The sequence below is a fragment of the Pseudophryne corroboree genome, chromosome 5, assembly GCF_028390025.1.
Source record: "Pseudophryne corroboree isolate aPseCor3 chromosome 5, aPseCor3.hap2, whole genome shotgun sequence".
NCBI lineage: Eukaryota > Metazoa > Chordata > Amphibia > Anura > Myobatrachidae > Pseudophryne > Pseudophryne corroboree.
In genome coordinates this window covers 272,032,007-272,055,013 of record NC_086448.1, presented here as the reverse complement: position 1 = coordinate 272,055,013, position 23,007 = coordinate 272,032,007, and the positions used below count along the sequence as shown (strand labels likewise).

At 42.4% G+C, this 23,007-nt stretch overlaps 1 protein-coding gene across 6 annotated transcripts in view; it reads right to left on the bottom strand.

Moving 5' to 3' along the window:
- The window catches only part of NOD1 (nucleotide binding oligomerization domain containing 1), a 175,566-nt gene that overhangs the window by 29,745 nt on the left and 122,814 nt on the right, over positions 1-23,007 (bottom strand). For 4 of the 6 annotated variants that reach the window (XM_063922335.1, XM_063922336.1, XM_063922334.1 and 1 more), the window contains 2 exons: positions 18,496-18,579; positions 6,255-6,338 (listed from right to left, as the gene is read on the bottom strand). In XM_063922335.1, coding sequence (XP_063778405.1) covers positions 6,255-6,338; positions 18,496-18,579 — 168 coding nt within the window. Of the gene's footprint in view, positions 1-6,254; positions 6,339-12,584; positions 12,971-18,495; positions 18,580-23,007 lie in introns of those variants that run through there. The other 2 variants (XM_063922337.1, XM_063922338.1) reach the window with 2 other exon arrangements.

The following is a 23,007-nucleotide window of genomic DNA, read 5'->3' as shown; positions in this document are numbered from 1 at the left end:
GTTTCAGGGTGCACATTTCTCCAGGACAGAGAGTGCTGCTAAAGGTGCAGCCTCTCCCACACCTTCCACCCTACTAACTCATCTGGCGGGTGGTCTTCAGTATGCCGAATGTCGGGATCCCGGCGCACATTATACCGGCGCCGGAATCCCGACACCCGGCATACCGACAGCTACTATCCCTCGTGGGGGTCCACGACCCCCCTGGAGGGAGAATAAAATAGTGTGGCGCGCGTAGCAAGGGGCTCCTTAGCACTCGCCACGCTGTCGGGCTCCCGGCGCCGGTATGCTGGTCGCCGGGAGCCCGAGCGCCGGCATACCGTACTACACCCCACCTGGCCTGATTTTTATACTTTAGCTGGTACTAATTAAGGAAAGGGTGTGGTTCCTCCCTGAGTTGCGGTGATTAACCCCTTCCTCAGAATGTGGGAGAGAGCTACTCTGCCACAGGGGTATAGAGAGACAGAGGGAGGTGCGGTATGCTCACTCTTCAGCTTCTTGTGAAGCAAGATCCAACTAAAATAAGTATCCCTGAATAATGGATGATTGATGATATGGGAGGGAATAAGCGCTTTTCTAGAATGTAATAAAGCACTTGGTGAGAATGGTCTAGAAATATTTGTATCTAATGCAAGATCTGTATAGGTACTCTTGTCGTGAAGCCAGTCAGCAGCATAATGTAGAAACAAGAGACAAAGAATAAGGGAGAAAATCTGGAACACCTGTGCCAGCTACCATTTTGTCCATCACTAGCTTCGAAAAAGCTCTTTTGGGCTTTTTTCCCCGCCACAGGAAGCATGTCTTAGCATGACATGTAAGTGTAACTTATCTGAATCCCGTAGGTGAACAGGAAGCAATTGCATAATGTAAAAGATTTTTGTAAAGATGACCGTTTTTAATGCAGCCACTCTGCCTAGTAGGGAGAGCGGAAGCTTGGCCCAACCATCTAGCTTGGCAACCACCTTTGATAGAAGGTGAGAAATGCAAGTCATATACTATAGAGAGATCACCAGGTATGTATGTTAACCTCTAGATCTTTGACGTGAGAGATATTTAAGTGAGAGATATTTTAAGTGAGATTTAGTGAGAGAGAGCTAAGAGGTACATTCATGGGGAGGAGTTCAGATTTGATGACACTGATCTTATAGCCCACCATTTGTCCAAAGTCCGAAATCAGGTGTAGAATCTCTGGCACTGAGGAGGTGGGCTTCGACACAAACAACAGCACGTCATCTGCGAACACAGCAACTTTAAGCTCAGAGGGAGTAATTCAGAGTTAAGCGCAGCAGCAAATTTGTTAGCAGTTGGGTAAAACCATGGCCCTCATTCCGAGTTGATCGGTCGCAAGGCGAATTTAGCAGAGTTACACACGCTAAGCCTACGCCTACTGGGAGTGAATCTTAGCTTCTTAAAATTGCGACCGATGTATTCGCAATATTGCGATTACTAACTACTTAGCAGTTTCAGAGTAGCTCCAGACTTACTCTGCCTGTGCGATCATTTCAGTGCTTGTCGTTCCTGGTTGACGTCACAAACACACCCAGCGTTCGCCCAGGCACTCCCACCGTTTCTCCGGCCACTCCTGCGTTTTTTCCGGAAACGGTAGCGTTTTCAGCCACACGCCCCTGAAACGCCGTGTTTCCGCCCAGTAACACCCATTTCCTGTCAATCACATTACGATCGCCGGAGCGAAGAAAAAGCCGTGAGTAAAAATACTTTCTTCATAGTAAAGTTACTTGGCGCAGTCGCAGTGCGAACATTGCGCATGCGTACTAAGCGGATTTTCACTGCGATGCGATGAAAAAAACCGAGCGACCAACTCGGAATGAGGGCCCATGTGCACTGCCGGTGTGGTATACATAACACTTGCAGAGACAGTTAGATTTGGGTGGGCTATTTTGTTTCTGTGCAGGGTAAATACTGGCTGCTTTATTTTTACACTGCGATTTAGATTTCAGTTTAAACACACCCCACGCAAATCTAACTCTCTCTGCACATGTTATATCTGTCCCCCCCCCCCCCCTGCAGTGCACATGGTTTTGCCCAACTGCTAACAAATTTGCTGCTGCGATCAACTCTGAATTAGGTCCAATGTCACCAACATGTATATCTGTGAAAGCCGAAGAGGCTCTCAGTGCCATTGCCAGTGTTTCAAGAGCAATGGCAAAAAGTAGCGGGTAAAGTGGGCAGCCCTGTCTCGTTACCGTTACTTTGTCAATAATAAATGGAGCTGAGAGGAAATTGTTGCATGAAACCTGAGTTTTCAGATCTGTGTATTACAGCTGGATAGCATTTATGAAGGCATCAGGAAAAGAAAAACGCCGGAGGGTGGAGTATAAGTGTGGTAATTCAATTAAATGAAAAGCCTTTTTGGCATCAAAGGATAGGATAGCGTTACCCAAGTCAGATATGACTGAAACGACCCTCCTCACATTGACCACCGAATGCCTCACAGAAATAAAGCCAGTCTGGTCAGAATGGATGATATGAAGAAGTATCACCTTCAACCGTTCTGCCAAGATCTTTGCCTATAGTTTATAGTCTAAATTTTGAAGGGAAATGGGATGGTAGGAACCAGGAAGAGAAAGATCTCTGTCAAACTTAGGTAGAATTTTCAGAATGGCAGAATTAAAGTGCAACGGGAGGGGGGCAGCAACCAACAATATAGAGTGAAATACCTTGACAACAGTGTCTCCTATCTTCAGGAATAGAATCTTATAAAAATCCCCGCTATAGCCATCAGGGCCAGGAGCTGTGTCCGACTTCAGCTGCCTTATCACTGAATGGACTTCCTCAATTATAATCGGGGCCTGGAGTGAGCTATCCATGTCATCAATAATGGAAGGGAAACTTAAAGAGGCCCAAGGATGATAAGAAAAAGGATGTCCAGAAGCAGGAGGAGAAAAAGAGAGAGTAGATGGGAAGGGAGTGGTTGCCAAGCCAGATGAAGATGGAGATGCATTAGAGTGATCGCAGTTCGGGAGGACTGTAGAATATAAAGATTTATAAAATTGTTGCATGATGTGGGCGATTTGTTCATTCGTCCTGGTAAGTGTGCCCTGTGTACTACGCAGGGGATGAACCACAGCAGGTGTATAGATACCACATAGCCAATTTGAAAACAGGCATCCAGATTTGTTACCAAATCTATGACATTTGTGATAAACAGAGAAAAGATAGCAGTCTCCCATATCCAACAGGAATACATCAAAGTGGGTCTTAGCTAAGAGATAAAATTGTTTATTAGCAGGATGGGGTATAAGGCTACAGAGTCCTGGAGCAAGAGATATTGAGATTAGTACTTTTTGTTGGAAGCTGCAGTGATTGAAAAAATTGCCCCTCTGAGCACAGTTTTTGCAGTCATCCAGAACAGGATAGGATTTGTCTGCACATGCTCAGCATTATCCATGCAAAATACATCCCAAGTAGTTTCCAAAAAATCTCTAAATTCAGTGGACCTGGATAAATGGAGGTAGAGACCAAAGCATGGTCAGAGAGAAAGATAGGAGCAATGTGAGAGCCGGAGAGCAAAGGAAACAAAGAATGTGAGACAAAAATATAAACCATGCAGGAGATGGAGCTGTGCGCCGCAGACAGGCAAGTATACTCTCTGTCGGTGGGGTGTAGAGCACGCCACGTGTCTGAGACCTGTAACTGTTGGGCTAGCAGAGGGATGCCTACTTTAGGTATGGGGGGATTCCCTCGGGAAAGTGATTTATCTAAAATTTGTGAAGAAACAAGATTAAAGTCCCCTCCGATAATTAAGTTATCTGCCACATAAGGGGTTACAAGAGCAATTACTGACTGAAAAAAAGGGTTTGGAGTATGAGGGGGAGAGCATAAATATTCGCCAGAGTGTACCGTTTCCCCAGCACACTTATAGAAGCTACCACATATCTACCCTGAGGATCACTAACAATATTCATTGTCTCTATTGAGAGAGAGGGCCAAATGTCATAGAGTGAGTTTCAGAAAGTGAGAGATTTGGTAAGGTTTTTCATTTTTTTTTTTAAAGTGGTAATCATTTACACTGCAAAACCAGGTTGTGCAAATGATTGCCACTTTAAAAAAAACCTGCAAAACCTTACCAAATCTCTCACTTTTTGAAAGTCTCACTCTATTACATTTGGCCCAGAGTGTTTAACTAAGATCACCATCCCACGTGCTCTGGAGTTGTAGGAAGAAGCAGCGACAACGGACCATCCAAGCATGTTCACTTATAATGTCTCAGGAGGAGTCAAATGTTTTTCCTGAAGAAATGCCACTTTAACACTACTTTTGTTTAAATACATTAAAATTTTACATCTTTTTGCAAGGGGGTTAAAACCTCCGACATTCCACCTTACTAAGTGTATATCAGGCATAACGTCAGGGAACCATAGAAATTAGAAAGACCAGTCATCGCCAATTTGATCCTCAAAACCTGAGAGCCACATTACCCACAATAATAAGACTGTTGTTGTACGGAGGGGGGGAGTAGGAAGGAGGAGAGGAGGAGAAACACATAAGAATAAAGAAAGGGAAACAACAAAAAGCAGACAAGCACACGTGCTTGGAGCAAGACTTCCTATAATAAATAAAACACTAACAGCATAGGCAAAAAGGTACACATCCAGCAGAAATAGCCAGAGTTCCGCTCACCATCCCAGAAGGAGAGAAACAGTGGCTCCGGAGACCCCCTTCAGTGCAATAAAAGTCAGAAAGTATACAAGAAAGTAGGCAATTAAACGGTAATTGGCAGGGAGACTTCCTCACAAGAGCTATCAAACAGAAAGTGTTAGGGTTCAGGGTCAGAGATGTCAGCAGCATGGGCTTGACACAGTTCACAGAGGAAGGCTGAGGCATCAGAAGGGTTAGTAAAATCTTTAAAGGTGGATCCGTCATAAATACGAATCCTGGCAGGGTACAGTAGGCCAAACTTATAGGCCCTACACACTGGCCGATTTTCTGAAAGATATGAACGATCTCGTTCATAAATGAACGAGAACTCGTTCATATCTTTCAGTGTGGAGACTCCAGCGATGAACGATGCGCGGGCCCCGCGCTCGTTCATCGCTGGTCTCCCGTCGGCTGTGCATGCAGGCCAATATGGACGATCTCGTCCATATTTGCCTGCACTTCAATGCAGCCGCGTGACGGGGGGAGTGAAGAAACTTCACTCCCCCCGTCACTGCCCCCCCTCCGCCGGGTCGCTCGGCGCATCGTCAAATGAGTAGGGCCCCTTACAACCAAGTTGAGAGCAGATGTGAGAAAAGGATTGTCAACTCGGAGTTATCCTGGAAAACGTGCAATTTATAGCCCTCCCATGATAAGGCTTTGATTCTGCGAGAGGCTGGCCATATTTCCACTTTGTGCTCACTCTATGTACCCTCTCAATAACCATGTCCTGGCAAACTGATTCAATGCCCAGTAATGAGGGAAGGGTATTGCAGACAAAATAGGCTAAAGCAGCGCCCTTGTCAGATTCTGGGAGCCCAACCTACCTTATATTATTTCGACGAGATTTGTTCTCTAAATCATCAATTTTGTTCCACAGCTGACAGTTTTCAGTAGAAAGCCTTTTAACAGAGTATTGAAGATCAGCAAAATGATAAGAAGCCGCACCCATCTGCTGCTCAGTGATAGTAACCCCCTGTGTAAGCTTTTGCAACTGGGCAGTGATGTCAGCCACAGCTTTAGTAAGGAGGGGGGTAATGGCGTCAACCACGTCTCTGTAAGTCACTAGGGAGTCAGAGCCCTGACATACCTGCCCTGCTGTGGAGGTACCTTCAGCATCTGTTTATTGAGAAGCGGGAGAGCGATGTCAGTGGCGGCGTCTAGCGCCATGTTGCCCGCCGCCCGTCTCTTCTCCTGACGTGCAGGCTGCGGAGACTGCTGTGGCGGGGAGGCAAGGCAGCGGTCCTTCCCGTAAACAGCAGGGGAATCGCGGGATGCCCTGGAGGGGGGGGGGGGGGGGGTGTCTGGTACTGCAAAAGGCTCCAGGAGCCTTGTAAAATGTGTGTAGAGTGTAGCTCAGAGACGGAGCGTCCTCATTCCATCTAGCCGAAACCGGAACCAATATCAGATTTTATTTTGACCAAGCAGATTAACTGGACTGTAACCTATATAATAATCATATGGTCAGCTTTCCTTACAATACATTGATAACTAGATTTAAAGTTAAATCCAACCTAAAAATTACTGTAGGTTCACATAAAATAATATTTTAGATATAGAAAAAAATTAATGAAAAACTGTAAATGAAAAACTATAATTACCACAATATCTTCAGAGATGTGTTTTGCTGTAACGCGTCAGCGATACTTGCACCTCCTACAGTGGAAATCTTATTGCACGCCAGGCTGGAAAGAATTAAAACATAAAGTAAATTAGAAAACTGAAGTACAAGTAAAGTATGTAATCAGAGAGGATACCCAAGTCCAAAAACCAGGTAATGAGAGATTACTCAAAATCATATCAAAAACCTTTATTTTAGACAAAAAGGGGGAGTGAAATTGTCAGCGATGCACCTAAGTATTACAGCAACATCTATGTACCTCAATGTAGTGTGAGAGAAAATAGACAATGCTGGTGGTCGTGAGGTGTCGGCACTCATTCAAAACATGGGTAGAACACGCCCCTTTCTCACTGTTCATGTTACCAAAACTCTTATATATTCTCTCATCATATGCCACCTTGCTACGGCAACCTCTTGCTAAGTGACTTACCCCTCACCTTGTCTATACCCTCTACAATCCATCCTAAAAGCCCCAATGAGACTCTACTACTTCTCTCTCCACCTCATATGAACAGACGGCATAATGGTTAACATTACTGATTCACATCAATGAGGTCATGGGTTTGATTCCCACAATGTCCCTAGCTGTGTGGAGTTTGTATATTCACCCCGTGCTTGCATGGGTTTCCTCCGGGTACTCCGGATTCCTCCCACAATCCATAAACATACTTATAGGTTAACCGGCTCCCAACAAAATTAACCATAAAAGTGTAAATGTGTGTGCATGTACATGTGATACGGAATACAGATTGTAAGATCCACTGGGGCAGGGACTGATGTGAATGGCCAAATAATCTCTGTAAAGCAATGCGGAATATGTGTGCGCTATCTAAATAAATGGTAGTAGTAATAATAATAATAATAATAATAATGAAATAATATACACTGCAACACTCTACAAATTCCTAAACTCCCCATTACCCTCAGAATACAATTCAGGTTTTGCACAATCACCTTCACACAAGTCTTACTACTTTCTGATAACTCCAGACTTGAAGACTTCTCCTGTGTTGCTCCTCACTTATGTAACTATAATCCCCTACCTGAACAGACTCTCCCCAACATGTAATCTTTCAAGTGGTCTCTCAAATCAAACCCCTTCACCATATCATTTTCTATCCTAGTCCTCGTGAGTGTTCTTCCAACTACAACCACAAACGTCATTCTGAGTCCCACTGGTTGTTATTACCGCGTTGGGTATGCTTTACCGGCGGTCGGGATCCTGGCAGTCAGCATAGCGACGCCATATAAAAAACAATTACTCAAGAGAAGGCGCTTAGTGTGGTTTCTTTAAATAAAAAACAAAGTCAATACTTAGAGTCCATGAATGTACTAATGGAAAGAAGAAATCCGCTTCAATAAGACCTCATGTAGGGATGTCGTATGTATCCTCTATTCCACAGATGACTCACGATGATATGTAATGGAAAAACAAATAACAATTCATGGTGTAGTATATCCAATATCACTAGGACTTTTCAATCAATTAAGCCAGATATTCAAGGGTAGCGTACCCCACTCACAGTGGAAAAAAATATGGCTCCGCACATAAAGGTATCTTTTACAACTGGATAGCAGGGATATTCAATAGTATTGAGAGCGTACCATTACTCACTCAGAATGTGAATTGGATCCTCCCATAACGGTTTCTTTGTATAATCTGCTTCAATCGCGGACAAATGACGTGTGTATAAAAACTGATTTATTTAAAATGATTAAAATATGCACAGCAGACCACACATAACAACTCAGGTGTAGAAGTGACAAAGCCAGTATTGCACCGCCGGCCGAAAACGGCAAATATAGCCAGATCTAATGCACGACTACACTCCCAAGTGTATATATGTGATACTACCTGTCTTGCACCCTTTCCAACGCGTTTCTCCCCGCAAATGGGGCTTTTTCAAGGAACAAGAGTGTCTAAAACTATTTGCTATTTAAGTAAAAAATCCGGAAATTGGCTAATGAACAAGTAATCAGACACAGCTTTGTTGCTATGGTAACATACCTCCACGTGGAGCCACAATGCACTGCAGGTTAATAGTAATTGTAATTGTTAGCGTCCTATGTGGGTATCTGAACGTCACAGGCGAAGAACTCACTTCCGCCCCTGATGGCGTAACGTCACTTCCGGTCCTCATTCCCATGGCAACCCGTATTGTTACGAGCCGCCTTAGAAGGGACAGGGATATGATGGACTAGGGAGAGGCAGATAGAATCGGTTGCATTGCTAATAATTATCAGCATCACAGATGGATATTTTTTACACCATGGGCGGAATATTTACTTCCGCCCATAGTGACGTCATTTCACTTCCGGTCCTCGTTTCCATGGAAACCCGTACCGCTACGAGTCTCCACAGAAGGAACAGGAATGGGTGATCAACCTTAGCCACAACAATACAAGTCAGGCAGATGAAGAATAATATTATTTGGACAGTTGCACTATAAGTTAGCAGACACCTCCGCTCACCTTAACGTAACGTCACTTCCTGTTGCCATTTCCATGGCAACCTAAGTAAATGCAGGACACCTCAAAATGATCGATGTCTATATTCAAATTGGTGCTACACATATAGATTAGATGCAACGCCAATCCAACAGAGACATCCATTCCTCTGGAAATTATAGAGGTTATATAAACTACCATTTAGATAATGAATCTAATGTTGTGGAATAACCATCCATATTAATGTTACTACCACTTGAGAATGTAATCGTGCATCACAAATAAGCATCAAGAATAAAAACATCACTTACATCATAAAAACCATCTTAATTCGAATTCATGGTTCAAACCCCTAGGGATGAGTGATTCTAGGTTATAGATCCACCTCATCTCACTTTTGGCCAATCTAACCTCTTTATTATTATTTCTCCATTGATCCTTAGTTAGTTCTATGGCCCAAAAGGATGTAATATGATCCGTAGAACAACCATGAATTTCTTTAAAATGTAGTGAAAAAGGGTGGGTAATAAGCCCCTTTCGTATATTGCGAAGATGTTCGGACCAACGCACTTTTAAGCTCCTGCTGGTCTTCCCAATATACAACTTATTACAAGAACATTGTATGGCATATATCGCATATTTACTATTACAGGTAATAAATTGCTGGATCTTATATGTTTTGCCGTTCCAGTCAAATGACGACAGCTTCTTTATTTTAGAAGGGCAGCTCTTACACATCCCACAGTCTCCACATCTGTGAAAACCCTGGTTCCTGATGGTACCCCCAATTGGTTTGTCGACAAATGCACTAGTCGTCAATTTATCCTTAAGGTTCGGTGCTCTTTTGTATATAAACTTTGGTCTATCTGGTAAGATAGATGTTAATACTGGATCCTTCTTCAGGAGATGCCAGTTCTTATGAAACACCTTCTCTACAAGCTTGTGATATCCATTATACTGTGTCACAAACGCTAAATTAGATGAAGTTTCTAATTGGGGTTTAATTCTAGTACTTAATAAGGTGTCCCTATCTACTTCGGCTACTTCTTCTATTGAAGCTTGTAGGCTATGCGATTTGTACCCTTTCTCAATAAATTTTCGCTTCATAGTATGTGCTTCTGTAGTGTAATTTTTGTCCTCTGAACAATTCCGTCGCAGACGGGTAAATTGTCCTCTCGGGACATTCTTTAACCATTGAGGTAAGTGATTACTCCTTGTGCTTATATAAGTATTTGAATCAGTGGGTTTGATATAAACAGTGGATTCAATATTTCCATTTGAAACATATAGATTCAAATCCAAAAAATTAACCTCACTTTGGCTATAATTGAAAGTTAAACAGATACCAAGGACGTTTGTATTAAGAAAGGTACAAAAATCTTGGAGAACTCCGACGTCCCCCTTCCATATGAAGAGGACGTCGTCGATATATCTCCACCACCGGACCAGATTCGCCGCCCAGTCATGTCCCGCCCACACGGAAATGTCTTCCCATCTGGACATAAATATGTTCGCGTAACTGGGGGCGAACCTGGTCCCCATGGCGGTACCTACCTCCTGATTGTAGTACTCGCCATCAAAATTAAAATAATTGTTATGGAGAATGAAAGCAATGCCCTTCAAAATAAAATCGCAAAGATTGCTAGGCATGTCGCTGGTGGTCAGAGTCTGTCTGACTGCCTCGATACCATCCGTATGTCTAATAATGGTATAGAGGGATGTAACATCCCCCGTCACCAGCCACATGTCGCTCTCCCATTTTACATCTTTGAGTTTGTTCAAAACATCTCTAGTGTCTTTGAGATGTGATCGCCCCTCAAGTACAAAAGGCTGCAGTTGAAAGTCTATATATTGTGACAAATTGGACGTTATAGAATTCGTCCCTGCCACAATAGGGCGTCCCGGGGGATGATGTTCATCCTTGTGAACTTTTGGCAAGAGATATAGCACTGGTACAGTGTATTTCTCATTAATAAGGAATTCTGCTGTAGTTTTATTCAGTGTGCCATTGTCCAGATGACTGTCTACTAAACTTCGTAGACCATTAAGAACTCTTACCGAAGGGTCTGTTCTTAACCTTTTATACGTGATGCCATCCTTTAGTTGGCGCATGGCCTCTTTAACGTATTCTGCCCTGTTCATCACAACCACCCCTCCCCCCTTATCGGCAGGTTTAATGATAATGGATTCATTATTTCTGAGTTTATCAAGGGCTACACGTTCTTTTTTGGTGAGATTATGCTTATATGCTGGCATGTTACCTTGTAGGGCATTAATCTCCTCATTGACTATTTTATGAAATGTGTCAACAAAACAGCCTTTCATGTAGCTAGGATTGAAATGAGATTGTTTCTTGAAAATAGTTTCTCCATTATTTTGTATAGGGGAATTACCGCTATTTGCGAAAAACTTTTTTAAGGATAATTTACGAACAAACTTTTGAATGTCTATATATAAATTAAAATAGTTTATTTCATTCGATGGACAGAATTTCAAACCCTTTTTCAATACTGAAATTTCATCCTCATCCAATGTATAGTCACTTAGATTAAAAATCTTCATTACTGTTTCTATTTCATCGGATGGGTGGGAGGTGATTTTCAAAGAATTTTTCTTAGAATGGCGTTCCCTTTTCCGTTGGCCCCCCCTTTTCCCTCGTTTAGTCTTAATAGATCCTACCTTATGGGGTACGGCCAATGGAATAACATTATGTTCTACCGTTGATTTCTCCAATTGTCCCTTCTGACATCTAAAAAATCCCCACGTAGGGTGTGATCCCCAAGTACCTGATACCTATTATTCGTCTGTATTGGAGTGAGATGGGTATCTTCACGTCCATAGTGGTTAGGATCATATCTTCCATTTCTCTTACTATTATGCGTCCATTGGGGGCGGTTGTTAAACCTCTCCCTTTGGGTAAATTCATTTAGTCTTTGATTTGGATGAGTATATCTGGAAGGAACGTTATCCACATTAGGCTCTCGATCAACTCTTCCTTCGTGATATTGGCCTCTATTTCTCATTCCAAAATTAGATTTGGGTTGATTCGCCCTATTTTTATGTTTCCTCCATTTCTGTGTGGACACTGGTGTAGCAGTCCGGGCTAGTGACACCTCTTCGGTAGTATTATGCCCCACATTCTGCTTCCCTTTTGTCGACACAGGAATGGATTCGGAATTAATTTTATCCCGTGCTAATTTCTTAGTTTTACGTTGGACAATGTCTCTTTCATTTTTCCTAATCCTATTTGTAATGGTTTCCTCCATACTTTTGTATTCTTCTAGATCCTTAAATGGTGTTAGGAGAGGTTCCAATAACTTAATCTGAGCATCTAATGAATCTGCCTCCTTACGCCTTTCCTTGATTATTAGTTCCATCAATGAAAAGGAGCAAATTTCCAGAATACCTTTCCATTTGGAGGAAAAATAATCATTCATATCCGTGAAAGAAGCCTGTTTTTGGATCTGTAAACCCTTGGGAATCAACTTGAGCATAAGGTACCTCTCAAGTGTCACAATCTCCCACCAGATCCGATTCTCCTTGAGAAGTATCTTTTCTAATTTGCTCATAATATTCTCAAGGGTCTCATCTTCCACATCTATAACACAATTTCCATCAAATATGGTGTCCACCAAACCGTTACGTTTGGTCCTATGGTGAAACATGTTTGCTGCCTGGGTAACTGATACAAGTGAAAACAATATAGCAACAAACAAATAATCAGAAACCCAAGGCGCAAACACACTTGTGCAGCCGCCTGAGGAAAAAAAGGGCCACCTTACCCTAACAAACAATGATATAAAAAACAATTACTCAAGAGAAGGCGCTTAGTGTGGTTTCTTTAAATCAAAAACAAAGTCAATACTTAGAGTCCATGAATGTACTAATGGAAAGAAGAAATCCGCTTCAATAAGACCTCATGTAGGGATGTCGTATGTATCCTCTATTCCACAGATGACTCACGATGATATGTAATGGAAAAACAAATAACAAATCATGGTGTAGTATATCCAATATCACTAGGACTTTTCAATCAATTAAGCCAGATATTCAAGGGTAGCGTACCCCACTCACAGTGGAAAAAAATATGGCTCCGCACATAAAGGTATCTTTTACAACTGGATAGCAGGGATATTCAATAGTATTGAGAGCGTACCATTACTCACTCAGAATGTGAATTGGATCCTCCCATAACGGTTTCTTTGTATAATCTGCTTCAATCGCGGACAAATGACGTGTGTATAAAAACTGATTTATTTAAAATGATTAAAATATGCACAGGAGACCACACATAACAACTCAGGTGTAGAAGTGACAAAGCCAGTATTGCACCGCCGGCCGAAAACGGAAAGGTAAACGAAAAATGGAAAGGTATTCTGGAAATTTGCTCCTTTTCATTGATGGAACTAATAATCCAGGAAAGGCGTAAGGAGGCAGATTCATTAGATGCTCAGATTAAGTTATTGGAACCTCTCCTAACACCATTTAAGGATCTAGAAGAATACAAAAGTATGGAGGAAACCATTACAAATAGGATTAGGAAAAATGAAAGAGACATTGTCCAACGTAAAACTAAGAAATTAGCACGGGATAAAATTAATTCCGAATCCATTCCTGTGTCGACAAAAGGGAAGCAGAATGTGGGGCATAATACTACCGAAGAGGTGTCACTAGCCCGGACTGCTACACCAGTGTCCACACAGAAATGGAGGAAACATAAAAATAGGGCGAATCAACCCAAATCTAATTTTGGAATGAGAAATAGAGGCCAATATCACGAAGGAAGAGTTGATCGAGAGCCTAATGTGGATAACGTTCCTTCCAGATATACTCATCCAAATCAAAGACTAAATGAATTTACCCAAAGGGAGAGGTTTAACAACCGCCCCCAATGGACGCATAATAGTAAGAGAAATGGAAGATATGATCCTAACCACTATGGACGTGAAGATACCCATCTCACTCCAATACAGACGAATAATAGGTATCAGGTACTTGGGGATCACACCCTACGTGGGGATTTTTTAGATGTCAGAAGGGACAATTGGAGAAATCAACGGTAGAACATAATGTTATTCCATTGGCCGTACCCCATAAGGTAGGATCTATTAAGACTAAACGAGGGAAAAGGGGGGGCCAACGGAAAAGGGAACGCCATTCTAAGAAAAATTCTTTGAAAATCACCTCCCACCCATCCGATGAAATAGAAACAGTAATGAAGATTTTTAATCTAAGTGACTATACATTGGATGAGGATGAAATTTCAGTATTGAAAAAGGGTTTGAAATTCTGTCCATCGAATGAAATAAACTATTTTAATTTATATATAGACATTCAAAAGTTTGTTCGTAAATTATCCTTAAAAAAGTTTTTCGCAAATAGCGGTAATTCCCCTATACAAAATAATGGAGAAACTATTTTCAAGAAACAATCTCATTTCAATCCTAGCTACATGAAAGGCTGTTTTGTTGACACATTTCATAAAATAGTCAATGAGGAGATTAATGCCCTACAAGGTAACATGCCAGCATATAAGCATAATCTCACCAAAAAAGAACGTGTAGCCCTTGATAAACTCAGAAATAATGAATCCATTATCATTAAACCTGCCGATAAGGGGGGAGGGGTGGTTGTGATGAACAGGGCAGAATACGTTAAAGAGGCCATGCGCCAACTAAAGGATGGCATCACGTATAAAAGGTTAAGAACAGACCCTTCGGTAAGAGTTCTTAATGGTCTACGAAGTTTAGTAGACAGTCATCTGGACAATGGCACACTGAATAAAACTACAGCAGAATTCCTTATTAATGAGAAATACACTGTACCAGTGCTATATCTCTTGCCAAAAGTTCACAAGGATGAACATCATCCCCCGGGACGCCCTATTGTGGCAGGGACGAATTCTATAACGTCCAATTTGTCACAATATATAGACTTTCAACTGCAGCCTTTTGTACTTGAGGGGCGATCACATCTCAAAGACACTAGAGATGTTTTGAACAAACTCAAAGATGTAAAATGGGAGAGCGACATGTGGCTGGTGACGGGGGATGTTACATCCCTCTATACCATTATTAGACATACGGATGGTATCGAGGCAGTCAGACAGACTCTGACCACCAGCGACATGCCTAGCAATCTTTGCGATTTTATTTTGAAGGGCATTGCTTTCATTCTCCATAACAATTATTTTAATTTTGATGGCGAGTACTACAATCAGGAGGTAGGTACCGCCATGGGGACCAGGTTCGCCCCCAGTTACGCGAACATATTTATGTCCAGATGGGAAGACATTTCCGTGTGGGCGGGACATGACTGGGCGGCGAATCTGGTCCGGTGGTGGAGATATATCGACGACGTCCTCTTCATATGGAAGGGGGACGTCGGAGTTCTCCAAGATTTTTGTACCTTTCTTAATACAAACGTCCTTGGTATCTGTTTAACTTTCAATTATAGCCAAAGTGAGGTTAATTTTTTGGATTTGAATCTATATGTTTCAAATGGAAATATTGAATCCACTGTTTATATCAAACCCACTGATTCAAATACTTATATAAGCACAAGGAGTAATCACTTACCTCAATGGTTAAAGAATGTCCCGAGAGGACAATTTACCCGTCTGCGACGGAATTGTTCAGAGGACAAAAATTACACTACAGAAGCACATACTATGAAGCGAAAATTTATTGAGAAAGGGTACAAATCGCATAGCCTACAAGCTTCAATAGAAGAAGTAGCCGAAGTAGATAGGGACACCTTATTAAGTACTAGAATTAAACCCCAATTAGAAACTTCATCTAATTTAGCGTTTGTGACACAGTATAATGGATATCACAAGCTTGTAGAGAAGGTGTTTCATAAGAACTGGCATCTCCTGAAGAAGGATCCAGTATTAACATCTATCTTACCAGATAGACCAAAGTTTATATACAAAAGAGCACCGAACCTTAAGGATAAATTGACGACTAGTGCATTTGTCGACAAACCAATTGGGGGTACCATCAGGAACCAGGGTTTTCACAGATGTGGAGACTGTGGGATGTGTAAGAGCTGCCCTTCTAAAATAAAGAAGCTGTCGTCATTTGACTGGAACGGCAAAACATATAAGATCCAGCAATTTATTACCTGTAATAGTAAATATGCGATATATGCCATACAATGTTCTTGTAATAAGTTGTATATTGGGAAGACCAGCAGGAGCTTAAAAGTGCGTTGGTCCGAACATCTTCGCAATATACGAAAGGGGCTTATTACCCACCCTTTTTCACTACATTTTAAAGAAATTCATGGTTGTTCTACGGATCATATTACATCCTTTTGGGCCATAGAACTAACTAAGAATCAATGGAGAAATAATAATAAAGAGGTTAGATTGGCCAAAAGTGAGATGAGGTGGATCTATAACCTAGAATCACTCATCCCTAGGGGTTTGAACCATGAATTCGAATTAAGATGGTTTTTATGATGTAAGTGATGTTTTTATTCTTGATGCTTATTTGTGATGCACGATTACATTCTCAAGTGGTAGTAACATTAATATGGATGGTTATTCCACAACATTAGATTCATTATCTAAATGGTAGTTTATATAACCTCTATAATTTCCAGAGGAATGGATGTCTCTGTTGGATTGGCGTTGCATCTAATCTATATGTGTAGCACCAATTTGAATATAGACATCGATCATTTTGAGGTGTCCTGCATTTACTTAGGTTGCCATGGAAATGGCAACAGGAAGTGACGTTACGTTAAGGTGAGCGGAGGTGTCTGCTAACTTATAGTGCAACTGTCCAAATAATATTATTCTTCATCTGCCTGACTTGTATTGTTGTGGCTAAGGTTGATCACCCATTCCTGTTCCTTCTGTGGAGACTCGTAGCGGTACGGGTTTCCATGGAAACGAGGACCGGAAGTGAAATGACGTCACTATGGGCGGAAGTAAATATTCCGCCCATGGTGTAAAAAATATCCATCTGTGATGCTGATAATTATTAGCAACGCAACCGATTCTATCTGCCTCTCCCTAGTCCATCATATCCCTGTCCCTTCTAAGGCGGCTCGTAACAATACGGGTTGCCATGGGAATGAGGACCGGAAGTGACGTTACGCCATCAGGGGCGGAAGTGAGTTCTTCGCCTGTGACGTTCAGATACCCACATAGGACGCTAACAATTACAATTACTATTAACCTGCAGTGCATTGTGGCTCCACGTGGAGGTATGTTACCATAGCAACAAAGCTGTGTCTGATTACTTGTTCATTAGCCAATTTCCGGATTTTTTACTTAAATAGCAAATAGTTTTAGACACTCTTGTTCCTTGAAAAAGCCCCATTTGCGGGGAGAAACGCGTTGGAAAGGGTGCAAGACAGGTAGTATCACATATATACACTTGGGAGTGTAGTCGTGCATTAGATCTGGCTATATTTGCCGTTTTCGGCCGGCGGTGCAATACTGGCTTTGTCACTTCTACACCTGAGTTGTTATGTGTGGTCTCCTGTGCATATTTTAATCATTTTAAATAAATCAGTTTTTATACACACGTCATTTGTCCGCGATTGAAGCAGATTATACAAAGAAACCGTTATGGGAGGATCCAATTCACATTCTGAGTGAGTAATGGTACGCTCTCAATACTATTGAATATCCCTGCTATCCAGTTGTAAAAGATACCTTTATGTGCGGAGCCATATTTTTTTCCACTGTGAGTGGGGTACGCTACCCTTGAATATCTGGCTTAATTGATTGAAAAGTCCTAGTGATATTGGATATACTACACCATGAATTGTTATTTGTTTTTCCATTACATATCATCGTGAGTCATCTGTGGAATAGAGGATACATACGACATCCCTACATGAGGTCTTATTGAAGCGGATTTCTTCTTTCCATTAGTACATTCATGGACTCTAAGTATTGACTTTGTTTTTGATTTAAAGAAACCACACTAAGCGCCTTCTCTTGAGTAATTGTTTTTTATATCATTGTTTGTTAGGGTAAGGTGGCCCTTTTTTTCCTCAGGCGGCTGCACAAGTGTGTTTGCGCCTTGGGTTTCTGATTATTTGTTTGTAGCATAGCGACGCCGGTATCCCAGCCGCCAGATTGCCTGCAGGGGGGTGAGCGCAACAAAGCCCCTTGTGGGCTCAGTGGCTCAATGCGCTCACCACAGGTTCTATACCCACTTTATGGGTGTTGTGAACACCCACCAGTGGGAATAGCACTAGGCCCCCTGCCGGCAATATGGCGATTGGGATCCTGGCATCGGTTATTACCAGCCTCTAGAATGTGAGGTTTAATAAGCAGGAACATCACTAAAGTACCTTCTGTCTCACATTTGCATGTGTATGTACCTCTTTTACTGTATGTATGAGTTATATTTTCTAAGATTTGTTATTGAAACTGTCCACCACTGCTTTGGCTAGTGGTCCAGTAAAAATAAACACTGATCATGGGGATACTGCTCTTTAGCTGAAATGTCTATTCATAAATTGCTTTATAATTTAGGCTATACAAGTTTTCTTAAGTACCAATGAAGTGATGTCATCAAAACTCACTAATTGTATCTATGCTCTGGCAAAAAAACTCACTGTTAATACAGATATTATTTACAGAAGTGTATACATATATTAACATATGATATTTATTATTATTATTTATATTATTATTATTAATAATAATAATAATAATAATAATAATAATTACAGTTTTAGGAAAGATAAAGTACAAAATAGATAAATGCAAATGAAAATTTAAAATATGACTGTATAAAATATACCTTAACTCTGTCAGACTAGGGTGATTCCTTAGAGCTTCTGCAAATGCCTGTGCCCCTTCATCTCCAATTTGGTTCCCCCACATACTGTAAATATAAAAGTTCAGTACTATGTTATAAGACAATAGAAAAGTGGAGGCTCTAAAGTGTCCCTATCACCTGCCAGTGTAAGTATTTACAAGACTCCCACTTACCTATATCTGCAGAGTTCATAGATGTATTTATCAATCCTTATGGTTGAACTCGATTATTGACCAAAGCTGCTGATATAGGTAAAAATGACTCTTTGTAAACAGAAATTTATACTGGTGATAGTTACACTTTAAATGAAAACATAAGGTTCTATTTGTCAACATCTACAATCCGTGGTACTTTTCATTCTGTACAACATTCTCTGCTCACACTGGGCTGTATATGCTCAACATGTGTAACACAGTATGTGCAGTTGTGCTTTGTGCTCATGGTGTCAGACAGGTGCTCCTACGCTGACAGGTTAAACTGAAGGGAGAACCACCCTTCCTCCTTCCTTGTCATATTGAAACAATTAAGCTCTTAAGAAGCTGCATGCAACATTTACTGGGCATGCTCGCTCCCATATGTCTGTGGGGAAGATTCCACCTCTACTTCAATGTGTCAGCACAGGGGCCATATGAACAACAGCGCTGTAACAGGGAGACAGTGTACCCTGTGACGGTGATGCCCCCTGAGCTCATGACATCACACTGAGTGGGTGGGACCACCAGTACCAGGAAGTACAGCACTGCCCAGCGAGTTCTGAGAACACTCATGATTTTCTACCCCAAAAGGCAGTGCTCAAGAATACTACACTGTGATGATGTAGGTATGCCCAGGTGTTCATTTTTTTGGACCAAATAATTTTTTCATGTCCAGCAAAATCGTGACTGTCCCGCCAAAAGTGGGAGGGTTTGGAGGTATACTCAATGCACCATCCTTGGACTGTGCATATTTAATTTTTAATTCCACCATTTCAATGGAAACTTTTAAAAAGCAGCCCTCAACCTCTTTGACTAACCTTAACTTAAGGGGGGGGGGGGGGGCTATTCCTTTAGGACTAAGAGGGGTATATTCAATTAAAGTCGAAACTGCCGTCTTGTCGGAAAGACAGCAGTTTCCGACTGACTTAGGTCGAAAGGGGTTCCGACCTATTCAATATGGGCTGTTTTTATACGACAAGTCGGGTATTCCCGATTTGTCGGAAAACACGTGGATCAGCGGAATAGCCGCGGATCCACATGCTTTTGTCGGAAATGCAGCCAAATCCGACAGGTATTGGCCCCGTTTCCGACAATCTCAATCAGACTTTAAAAAAAGTCGGACTGAGGAGATGAGACGGAGGGTGGGTGAGGAGGACGGGAGAGGAGATGGAGCGGGGACAAGTGAGAATGAAGAGGAGCTGAGAGGAGGAGACGGGTTGTGACCTACATTGCCGGAGTTGGGACCCTTGCTGGAGCCAGGTGAGTGCGGTAAGGTCTGGCGGCAGTGCCCCATCCTCCTGCTACGCTGCGCGGTGTTCCCTGCTCTCCCCGCCGCGATGACCTGCTAGCGGGACAGAGCAGGAGTGCGCCTGTTCAGTGTCCTTTGTGACAACTGTCAATCAGACTTTAAAAAAAAGTTGGATTAGCATTGTCATTGAATACTGGCTTGTTGGATCCTTTCCAACAATGCTTGTCGGAAAGGATCCGACTTGAATTGAATATACCTCAGAGTCTCTTTGTGGAATTCCTGAAGAAACCAACCACCACAAAGTAAGACCAGCTGTGAAGTAGGTCTACGAGCAGAACCCTGTATCATCCATACCGTCAGGGCGTAAATAAGATGGTCCAAGTGTGTTATTCGTTGGAACCAGGGGAGTAACAAGAATGTTTTGCCCCAAAGTGGCCCCGAATGCTTCTGGGACCTGCCTGTTATAGCCTAGGGCCTGAGTTTATTTACAGCAGCCAATCATTTTAATGCACTAACATCCTCAAGTCTCCTCATCATCTTCATATACCCTAATATCAGTGGACCGCAGATAACTGTACAGTGTATCCGGGCAACTGATCCAAAAATATTGATTGGTTGGGCATGCCGGATCATCCAGCATGTCCATCCGATGCAAAAATTTGTAAGGTTAAAGGCGGCCTCATCAGGCAATGTATGCCCTGTCGCGAGTGACCGACAGACATTTCCCCTGTTCCTTCACTGGGCAGGAATAGAGAAAGATCTCCTCCCCAGGGAAGGAGCGCCGATTTTGTGTGGCCAAACACTGTGAGATATCTCTCAGTATATAGCCACGATAACTGCAGGGTGTCATGCTGCCAGACAAAAAGTCTGTATGACAGACATTTTATCTGACCGTTTATGACCGGCATTATTCATCACATACCACCTCATGATGAAAACACAGACACTCCTGAAAATGGGTGTAGTACTGGTGACCGGCGGTCTCCTGACCGCCGGTCACCTTACCGACGCCGGGATCCCGGCTGCATACCGACGCCGGGATCCCGGCGGGGAGGGGCGAGTGCAGCAAGCCCCTTGCGGGCTCGGTGGCGACCTGCGGTCGCCACGGGTTCTATTCCCACTCTATGGGTGTCGTGGACACCCACGAGTGGAAATAGTCCCTGTTGGTCGGCATGCCGACCATCGGGATAGTGAGCCGTCGGGCTCATGGAGGAGGTCATGTGACTGTCGGTCAGCTGACCGGCGGTCACATGACTACCACCCCCTGAAAATCAACCATTAACAATATCACAAGTAAAATGGCACACAGCTAGGCACAGGCCACTTGTAGAAAATACACTCTGTAGAGGAGAAAAAGTGAGGACAACCCAAAAAGTACAATATCAAAGCTGAAAATACAGTATGTAATGCTAAACTAAGGATAATATATGTAATAAAATTGTGTGCTGATAAAATGATGTTATCACATAAAACCACAATCCAGCACCAGAAACACAAGCACAGGCTAACTCAGTGTCACACACAGGGCACACTGCTGTAGTCAGTGTCTAGTCAGCAAGACTGAAGGCAAGCCTACGGAGGAGGAGGTACTGAGGTATTAAAAAAAAAAAAAAAAAAAGAGAACGGGATGAAAAGGGCGGGTGGTCTTCAGTTTACCGACTGTCGGGATCCCGGCGCACAGTATACCGGCGCAGGAATCCCGACAGCCGGCATACCGACACTTTTTCTCCCTCTTGGGGGTCCACGACCCCCCTGGAGGGAGAATACATAGTGTGGCGCGCTACCGTGCCCGCAGCGAGCCCGCAAGGGGCTCATTTGCGCTCGCCCAGCTGTCGGTATGCTGCCGGTCGGGATTCCGAGAAAGAAAAAAAGAAAGAAAGAAAGAAATACATTTTGGAGGTAGGAGAGAGAGATGGGTAGGTAAGAGATGGGAAGAGGAGAAAAAAAGGGGAGAAGGTGCTGAAGAGAGAGAGACAGGAAACAAGAGAGAAAAAACTCAGGCAGTGCTGGGGATTACTTCTAGTATTCTATATGATGCACTAGAATGCTCTCTGTATTTAAAATATGGCACTAGAATGCAGTCTGTATTGTACAGTATATATTAATATGCTCTCTATACTGTATGAGCATTTAGAGATCACAAAAAGTTGCTCTGTATATGCAGCGGGTGTGGTATACAAGGTCGACCACACTTAGGTCGACAGTGTCTAGGTCGACCACTATTGGTCGACAGTAAGTAAGTCGACATGGTGTCAAGGTCGACATGCGTTTTTCACTCTTTTTTTATTTTTTTTACTTTTTCATACTTTACTATACACGTGGACTACAATTGGGAATGGTAACCTGTGTAGTCGACCTAGAGACTGGATGCCATATGCAGCTGTCACGAGAACTTTCTATGCATATATGAAGGTCATCCTCTCTTTATTGCACACTGATCACTAGTATGTGCTTTCAATTGTATATTTGTCCTTCGAACAGTTACTCACTAAATAGTGAAATTTGGAAAATACACTCATTAAATATTGGTTTTACTAGAATAGGTGTTCCAGCAAATATGATCAGCTGGGGTTGTTTTGTTTCGATAAAAGTTCTTACTGCTGTATAATACCAATCACAATATAAACCATGATCATGTTTTGTGATCATACCCTGGACACAATGTACATGTGGTGGTCTACGTTAACATTATGCATCAGGACACACTGTGGAAATTATTAACACTGGCTGGATGGCAGTCCATTACTTGTATTAAAATGGCGCAAAACATCTTGGATTTCTGCGGAGTGAATAACTGTGTGCACCTCCTCTGTACTTAGCAAGGAACACCCTTCATCACCCCAAATATTACCATCGGCTGTCACAGAAACCGCCTCAACAAACACAATGCGCAGCAAACACTGCCATAATGCTCTATAAGTCAGAACACTTTGGTGGAAAATCTAAGTACACCAGCAAAATTAAGGGGGATGACGTCAAAGAGGATTCCCATGCCATGCCCCAAGGCTTTCCTACATAAAGCTATATGGATGCATAAAATGTGCAAGTGTG